Source organism: Esox lucius, chromosome 7 (assembly GCF_011004845.1).
Source record: "Esox lucius isolate fEsoLuc1 chromosome 7, fEsoLuc1.pri, whole genome shotgun sequence".
Lineage (NCBI taxonomy): Eukaryota > Metazoa > Chordata > Actinopteri > Esociformes > Esocidae > Esox > Esox lucius.
In genome coordinates this window covers 21,903,863-21,913,652 of record NC_047575.1, presented here as the reverse complement: position 1 = coordinate 21,913,652, position 9,790 = coordinate 21,903,863, and the positions used below count along the sequence as shown (strand labels likewise).

The 9,790-nt window shown below is 37.9% G+C and overlaps 1 protein-coding gene across 3 annotated transcripts in view; it reads left to right on the top strand.

The window, feature by feature from the left end:
* The first annotated feature begins 1,228 nt into the window (after positions 1-1,228).
* The window catches only part of nup98 (nucleoporin 98 and 96 precursor), a 46,139-nt gene continuing 37,577 nt past the window's right edge, over positions 1,229-9,790 (top strand). For all 3 annotated transcript variants that reach the window (XM_020048276.2, XM_020048275.2, XM_010866062.3), the window contains exons 1-2: positions 1,229-1,432; positions 8,890-8,996. In XM_020048276.2, coding sequence (XP_019903835.2) covers positions 8,918-8,996 — 79 coding nt within the window. In that variant the 5' untranslated portion in view covers positions 1,229-1,432; positions 8,890-8,917. The remainder of the gene's footprint in view (positions 1,433-8,889; positions 8,997-9,790) is intronic.

The window sequence follows — 9,790 nt, the reverse complement described above, 5'->3', positions numbered from 1 at the left end:
TAACGCCCCCAACTTGCGGTCTGCAGATATACCTTATTGGATTACTGTCGCGTGGCTATGTCACACAGGCCTGTGTATGTTTCAAGACTGCCACGTTTTTAGGCTATTAATGTGCGCTTGCTAGTTCAACAAAATAGAATAAATGCACATTTGTTTCCCAAATTTTGAGAAATACCAATTTTCTGCATTTAGAACATTACTGGGATCTTTTATTCAGCTTATAAAACATGGGACAAACAGTTTATGCATACATATTGAGTTTATACATTTGTTCAGTTTAGACAGTGCCGTCAAGATTTTATTCACACACTATGAAAAATATATTAAATAGAGTGCATTCAGAAAGTATTCAGACCACTACAATTTTTACACATTTTGTTCAGTTACAGACTTGTTCTAAAATTTACAAAATATTTTTTTCCACATCAATTTCCTCAAAACCCAATAATTAATTTTCTGTAAATGTATTCAAAAATAAAAATATCAAATGTACACAGGTATTCACACCTTTTGCTATGACACTCAGAATTTAGTTTAGGTACATCCTCTTCCCATTGATCTTTACAGTAATCTACAAGTAAAATAGACAGTGGTGTGGTGCTCTCTTGTGAAGCTGAGTAAGACGCGCACTACATACAGGGGAATCTGAGGAGACAGAGAGGAAGTAAGCCACGAGAATGGTTAGTACAGAAATTGACATTTTTCACTGAGTCTGAAAAAGAACCTGAATATGCTTTTCCAGGAATTAACATTAGAAATTCTACTGGGACAGATAAACTTGATCAAGTTCTGCTGCTGAGTGCTGCTTTTATCTCCAGAGCTCTAAAACACATTATCAACCTTACAGTAATTTCTGGGGTCATTCTGAAATTTTGGAAAACCGCCCATGTACTGCCACTACGCAAGAGTGGGGATACTTAGACTACTATTGTCCTATATCTAAACTATCTTACATTGCTAATATCCTGGAGTATTTACAGTTGTTTTCTTCTCATCTGAAAATTGCATTTTGGACAGATATCAGCGCTATTTAATGAACGAATCGGAAAGATCCGAGTCACTAGAAAGAGTCGAACTTTGCATCACTACTTCTTACTAAACCTTTTATTCAAACCATCTTTGTGTGTACTGGAGGACCTATAAGCTCCGCGAAAAGAGAGGGGAAACGCCCACTCATCAAATTGGACCATAGAAAGCAGTTCAGCTTATAAAGATCCACCATCTTTGACCGACATTTTCAAAACGTCTGTTTGCGTCGTGACGCATTTTGGCCTCGTTACTGCAGTTTCCCTCGTTGTACGACGACATAGCCGCAGTTACGAAAATATTGCTATTTATCTATTCCAATTGAGAGTTGCTGGCCTTATTTTAACCAGTTTGTGATACGGTCACAAGGCACGTAGGCTCTGCATCGACCACACTTTTATTTACGGTGAGTTTTAACGTTGTCCTTTGATTATATTTAAACCACGTTAAATGGTCTTTAGCTAGCAGGTTAGCACAACAACAACACTACCAACGGTAGCTATCTAACGTCCAAGTTAGCATTTTGAAAAAAAAACTTCACATTTTGTCCAGTTTCAGTAGTTTTAAAGTATGCATATCCACAGTTTCAACACTATTACACGGTTATCTTCCCAGTTTAGTCGCTTGTGTAACATAATTCCAGAGTTTAAGTTGGCATTAACAGGAGGTCGTGAAAGTTATCGGAAGCATGTTAGCTGATCAGTTAGCTAACTGTTAGCTAGCCAACAACGTTACGTAGCACTAGCAGCAGTGTTTTGTGTGTCTCTCACGGCAGAGTCGCACCGTGGTCAAAGCTAGAGCATATTGTTATTATAGCACATGTAACATTGGACACGTAAGAAGAACATCTACAAACCTCTACGAGGCAGATATTTTATTTGCTTTTACTTATACACGGCTCGCTTTCCTCCACAACGACACACCATAATAGAGTAGGAATATACTGTACCTGCTCTATGCCATGGTCCTCTAAATTGGTGGGAGTATACGATTTATTAGTAATCCTGCTGACTGTGACAAAATAATATATTTAAACATTTGTTTCGTTTGTGGTGTTGATTATTTATCAAACAAATATTCACACAGAATATAAAACTATCTAAAAACTGATGGTTAGAGAGTGCGCAGCTCTAAATAGTTGGTCGTCAGGAGCAAATCACTGAAGACCGACAGGTTTAAGACCTAGTTGGGATGAATGTATTTGTAGTATTATAATATACCGTTTTCATAATGTATTCAGACTTACATTTTCTCAATGTTCAACATGTCACAGACATAATTCATGTTACTCGAAATGTTATTATTTCTCCCAGTAATCTACACAAAATACCCCATAATGACAAAGCGAAAACACATTTTTAGAAAATTGTGCCAACAAACCAATATGTCATGTACGTAAGTATTTAGACTCTTTATTCAGTACTTTGTTGAAGCTACTTTAGCAGCAATAACTGGTTAGTTTTCTTGGGTAGGTTATTGCCAGGTTTGCACTCCTGGATTTGTGCCGTTTCTCCTTTATTGTAGGTCCTCTCAAACTCTTTCAGATTAACGGGTGGTGTGGATAACTCCCCACAGATGTTTAAAACCCTTTCTAGCCTGAGCAGAATGTTCAATTTCTTTATTGACCCAGAGCTGCTGTTGTATTAATGGGTATAATTTAGTGTGGCAACACCCTATTTGAAAACATGATAGGTATTACATACTATAGGAACCCAGTCAATGAACTGTTGATCATACTGGAACTGCAGTTCTCAAAAGTAACTGCAGGTAAAATAGTTGTGACTGTGCCGATTGTTGGTTGGCCAGCAGTAGGAAGCAGGGCCAATGGGGAACTTAATGAAAAGACCAGAAGGAGTTGAGGAAGATGAGACGAGGGTGGTGTTGGTCTTGAAAGGGGCAATGGGAGGCCAGGGAGGGATGCTGGGTCACTGGCAGACCTAGTCAGTGTAGACAGATGGGCAGCCAACAGTTGGATGTCAGTGACCTCTTCCTCTGCTTATGCCGGTAAACGTTAACACCACCTCCATCCATCTTTACCTACTTATACAAAATGTATCACAATACACTGTAGTTTTATTGTTTCATAAATCCATAACATACTATAAAATAAAGGGCTTACTAAAAACAAATGGATGGAAGCATCAGGGAAGGTGATACAATAATGAACAAAACCAATTAAGTTATTATATAAACAATTTTTGATTTTGTAATGTAAAAGTTAACTAAGTACAGTAACAGTGCCATACTCTTGTAGAAGTATAATTGCCATGATCGAAAACCACATCAGATTGAAGATGACAGCACCTTTTGCCTAGTTTGTAGATACAGTTAAGCCCAAAAGTCACATTTTGAAATAGTTACATTATTAATTTGTATCTCCAGCACAATGTCTTACTGTGTTTTGTCACTTGTTTATGTAATTTCCAGCCAGAAATCTGTCTCAAAGTACTTTTGGGCTGAACTGTATTTTTTACATTGATGGCAGCTAATAATGTCTAATCAGACATGCTTTTTCTAATACACCATTCAATCATATGATACACACCTCACCTAAATGTGATTTTCAAAACGTTAGTAGATTTACTACTGAACAGAAAGTAAATTATCTGTAATTTTGGCTTGATTCTTAGCTTGCGGCTACTGCACCTAATTAGCTAGGTTTAGTGTATTTGCTGAAAGTGGGGACATACTCAGCTCTATCAAACCCATTGCTGTGCACAACATATTTTTCTATTTACATCATATATAGAGAGAAATAGCCACATTCATTCTAAAACTGTAAGTGGGTAACTACTAATGTAGAGCAGGCCAAATAGCTTACGTCAAGCTAATTTAAATGTTAAACTGGTAGAAATTCAGTCTTGGAAATCTGCCTTTTAAAAATAAAATGTAATCTATTTGTAATAAATTGTAATGAGCAATTTTGTCTTTACCTTAAATGGTTGATTTCGTTTGTACTTAAAATCTACAAAAGTAAGAAAAATGGGGGCAAAAGTAAGAAAAATCACCTCAGGAAAATGGGGATTTTGCTTCGTCATATTTAGGTGCCGATATTGCACTAACCAATTATCAGTTTGTAGCTAATGTACTCTTGTATTTATGGCAGTTTTCCGATTAAAAATGTGGTTGGACTGCAAAGATATTAGGAGTAAAACAATCAGAATAAGAATTCCCAAATTTGACCTCTCCGGCTGGAAAATGTTAATTGAGTTCAAGTCCGGGCTTTGGATCACTGAACATTTATCTACAATATGGCGTAAGTTTAGGCAGCTGGCAAATCTGGCATCTTAGCTTCTGCTCCCATGTTTTAGAAAAAAAGTTAGCTTTGGATCCTGACTCAAAGCTGCGATAGGTAGGATTTTTTTCTGGTGTTTCCACGATTCTCTCGTATTTTCATGAATGAAACATAATTGCTGTGTCATGACTGTGGTCCATGAATGGTTTCACCCACTTCACAACATAATAGGACGTCATAATTCATTTTTTAATTTGGCTACGCATCGCCTCATTCGTTAGGAGCAGGTGGATGTTCATTGGTGCAGCCGCAGGGTTATCAACAGTGTACGAAACTAACTAGCTCACCTGCCCAGGGGACTGCTAGATGAAAATATCCACCGGATTCTCTGGCTAATAAATTGCCTTTTTGTGTCACATATACATTAATTTCACAACACTTCATTGAGATTTAGGTATTATGTTGAGTACAAACTGTTTATTTCCAATGACAAATTAGTTGTTTCTGCTTTTGTCTTTAGCCTACTGGCCACGCACAGAACAACACATCACCACAGCCTCAGCATCATACTGTAGCCAGCCTCTTGAAACTCCTTTTTATCTCCAAACCTCCAATTCTCACAAAGCATTATAATTCTGTGTGACGCTACAAAAGTTTTTTTGCTGGACCGCGTAAGTGGAGCCCTCTAAGAGCGAATGTCTCCTACTGAGTGACTGATTGACTACCCTTTGTTAAATAGCGTAGTGGTTAGAGAAGTGGACTTGTGAGCTATTGGTACTGAGTTCGTATCTCTTCGCAGGTGATGCGTAATACGCATTATGAATTATTTGGTATTGACAGACTTTGTTGGCTAAACCCGTTAATATCTACGTTATGGTAACCCTGAAATAATAGTTTACGATTATATTGCGACTGTTTCTGATGGATTTTCAAAGGATGCATCCGTGCATGCGTTTTGGGTCAGGATAGACAAACACATTTTCTGGCTTAACAACGTAGTTAGGATATCTTAAGCCCTAACTGAAACTCTATGGTTATATTGCCACTAATAGTTCATCTTCGGTCTCGCTAGCGACTGCTCAAATCTTTTGATTACTCCTAGGAAGGTAGTAGATACTCGAAAGCCTATTTAACACAATCCTCAATGGAGTCTAGCGACTGCTGAAACTTATACTGCTGTGGCGTAGTGGTTAACGACTGTCTCTCATATGGAAGACCTATGTTCGATACTATTGAGAGCAATGACATTTATTAATTATTTCTGGTTTCTGGTTTCTACGATTCTCATCTTTTCACTTGATGAGAAATTTAGTAATCATCGCCTTTATTTATAGTTATTGTATAAATGTAATTCACGAATGACAGAAAAATGTGTTATTTTGCCTTGAAAGAGAAAATGCGTTCCTGTGCCATGAAATGAAATAGCTTTGGCAGACTCGCTAGCAATTGCTCAATTCTTATGACTATTCCAGTAAGTTAGTAGATACCGGTAAAGCTTATTACTGGCTAGTACGCTGTTAAACGGCATAGCTGCTATTTGTGGTCCCTTTACGCCAGTATCTCTTCCATGTCAACTTTCTTAACATTATTTGACAATACTTAAACACCTTTCCCTAATAACCTAAGTACTCCCCCTCAATTAACCATTCTCTAAAACTGTTCATGTATTGCCTACCAGATTTATAACAAATCCTCTCCTAAGCTAATGAGCAAAAGCAAATTAACAACAATTGTTATTTTATATTACAAAAGTTCTCTACATTACCTTAAGCTCTAACCATTTCTCAATGTGCTCCACCTTATATTCCTTACTTTATATAGTGTTATTAAAATATAATTTGTTAAATTTATATTTTACCCCAGGTAGTTTTTCCTTGTGACAGTTGGGTAGTCGCTCAGATAATGGCTACCTTCTTTATATCAATGTGACAGCCACTTACTGACAGTTCAACATAAACATGCGCATGCACAGACACAGACAGTTACTTTTCTCTGACCTCACTAGCTAGCTTGATACTCCAGAAGTTGTTGCTCTGCTCTGATGCTCGTGTGATAGTAACCTGCGCCCGATGGAAAATGAGTAGCATCATGCGGGCCACATTAGAGATTCCGGAGCAACAATAAGACTTCTGCCTTCAAAATAGAAGTCAGGGGTAAAACGTCATTTTAATAATATTAAATCTATCGATTTTAACACTTTGCTTAGTGTATATTGTAAAAATGGATTGAAGGAAATGTTCAGGAGAGTGTATAGAATAATTATATGCAAAGAAATCAAGGGGCACTGTGTATTTGCAATTGTTGCTGGCATTTTACTCCACCCACCCTAGATCCTATTGGCCACAATGTAACTCAGTGGATAAGAAATATTTCCCTATAATAAAAAAAAAACTGTACTATACGCCGCAGTGAATGTATTGTAGGAAATGGCAAGGAGACTCTATAGAGTAAATATATGGTGGTTAGCCTTTTGTGATTTCCTCGCAAAGCATAAAATCTTCCTGCATTTGATGCTTGGCAGGTGTTCATTGTGGACCCTGGTTGTCAACATCCTGTTTAGCTGCAAATGCACGCGACATGGTGCAGGGATATAAGATTAGGTTTTTGGTTTTTTTGTAGTTTGTTCCCTTTATAAATGACCCTGCCTTATCGGCTTTCCTCGGGAATGTACAACATGAACGGCCGTACGTGTCCGCTGCCATTATCATTTTCGACCAATGGAACCTGTTCTTTCCTGGAAAACAAAAATGATCACATTTGCTTTGCCTCGTACGATATAGGGGTTGGCGGACCGATCCCAAAATATCGATACTACAGATGGTTGATTCTAGCGTCAATAGGATCAATACCAGTTTCAGTTTTTCTCTTCTAAGTTTTACCCATTTTATAAAAGAGTATAACTATCATTATGTGCAAACAATGTTCCGTTATCGTAAACACATCTTAACTTCTCCGGCTCCCCTCCTGTTGCTGGTGGCGGTGCACTCAATGAACATACACATCGCGCAAGAGCGAAGCCGCGCACCGGCCTGACTACCGGTGCCAACTGCCAATCCAACCCATAGGCCTACATTTAGTGCATGCATGAATGCCATGGCTGAATAACTATCGACTATATTCCAACATTCAAATAGTATATTAATCCCATTGAAACTTATCTAAATTACTTATTTTAATGGAATTTAAAACCACATAGACCTACCTCAAACCTAAAAGATGGAAATATGTAGTTGGTCATAGGCAATAGAGGTAATTATTTTATTTTACCTAGGTGATTCCCCAAGAGCTCTGGATATTACAAGAAGCTGTCCCCTAGATAAAATTACATAAGACACTTTTTTTTAAATAATAAAATGTATCAGTATTGATATTGGTGATTCTGGCCCTGTATTACTTGGAATCAGATCGAACCCAACATTTGTGGTATCGCGCACCCTTACTCTATAATGAACTGTGATTGGTCAAAACAGACGAGACATTGAATATTATTGGTCAGAAAGACGGACGGCACCAGTACTGTACCTCACCAAGGGGGGAGAGGAAGCGTCACAGACTCAATTTAATGCGAGAACAAGTTGTCTTTGTCTCCTGGCCCGACATTAGGTCTTACTGGCCCCGGGCCACCGGTTGATCTTTAATGTTGAACCCGGCTTTGCGGGCTTTGTATTGGTACTTGGCATTGGCACATACTCCTACTTGTACTCGGTCTGAAAAGATATCGGTGCTTCCCAAATATTTTTTGTTGCACCATTCTTCTTCCATAAAATAACCATATGTAATCTCAGTAGATTGTCTGTTGTTGATACTGTGCCATCCCCATGCCCTCAGCAGTACAGTAGTAAACTGGCTCAAGTGGGAATCAGATTCGTGTCACGTAACCGTGCAACTGCTCAACTAAAAAAGAAATATCGACCAACATCCTACCAGTGTGATCAGCCCCAGTGACAATGCAACCGGTGTGCTCTGTTGCACCCTGACTCAACTGGCCGTGCCTGTGTGTCCCTAAGTTTATTTTGTCTGTCCCCACTGTTGTAGATGTGATCATGATATATCAAATTGGACATCTCTAATAGCCAATACTCTGAATTTAGTTTGAAGTGGACAATTTTTAACTAAATGCTATGTCTTCTCAATCAGTCAAGCTACCTTCAGGTTGCAAGCCTAACCTGGGTCAAGGCCCAGAACCTGAACCTCCATGAGTCCCCGGGTACCCACTCTTAATTGCTGCTTCGCAGGCTGACGCAATTATGCCAGATGTTTTTTTGTGTGAATGTTTTTTATATTTAAGGAGTTAGGATTTAAATGTTCCCCACCTTACTGACAAGGCGGCACGGATGAATTGGTGGAAATCACATGCTATTTGTACGTGGATTTTGCAATGCTTGCACTCGTCTTTGAAAATATGAATGTTTTTTGCGCCATGACTGCTAGTTACTGTATTTTGCCAGTGCCACCTTCTGCTTGAATTCCTAAGAACATACCTAAAACTTGTTACAATCAATTGTTTCATGCTCAAAAAGCATACAGAGTGGTAGCTATATTGACCTACATATTTCAGTAACTTCAAATCTGTTTGTAATTTTGGTCTATTTGCTAATGTAAACTGACATTTGTCTTATGTTGAGCAGACATATGCAGTCCTGGTAGCAGGAGAAGATGTTCAACAAGTCATTTGGTGCTCCCTTCGGGGGAGGGACGGGAGGATTTGGCACTTCATCTAGTTTTGGTCAACAAAGTAAGTAAAAACTCGGGTTTGTAATTAACTTCAGGCTGACAGGTATTTTTTCCTTATCAAAAAGCTAAATTCATAAATGTTCCCTCCAGTAATTGCAAAGGGGTTATTGAAAATTGTTGAATGCAATCAAAAATAACTTTACAAAATACATTTATTTGTAAGCATGGTCTCTCTTACTTGATGGTTTGCCAGCCTTTGTGGCAGGTAAATTAATATTTACCCGTCACTGGAAATATTTTACCAATGAAATTCTCTCAAGCCCAACCCATTGACAACATACACCAATAACAAATTACTATGTATAATATTTCTTAAAGAAATATTAGTCCCATGCAGTATCTCAATATCCTTTTGTAACCTGAGTCTTAAAATCTCTCTGTCCGATGCAACTTTTAAAAGGCTAATTAACCCCAGAAAAACATTATGCAAAGTTTTTGTAAAAGGCTTTTCCATCAGTTGGTAAAATACGTTCTGTGGCTGGTAAAGCATGTTAGTGGCTGTTAGTTTTAATCTGTTTGCCATGGTGTCTGGTTTACCAAATAAGTTTATTGCAGAGATTTACAACATTTCCTGATATTATTTTTCTTGATAGTACATGTATTACATTGTTGACAGCACTATAAATGTACTCTATAGTAATTACTTTCTTAACACTACAAGAATTATAGGGATATAAAATCCTCAATGCATACTGATCCTGTAAGATTATTAATGGCTAAATCAACCCAAGCAAGATGAAATGTTTTCTGCAATTGCTTTTTTAGGTCTTAGTTTGGAGCCTGGACATTGATTAC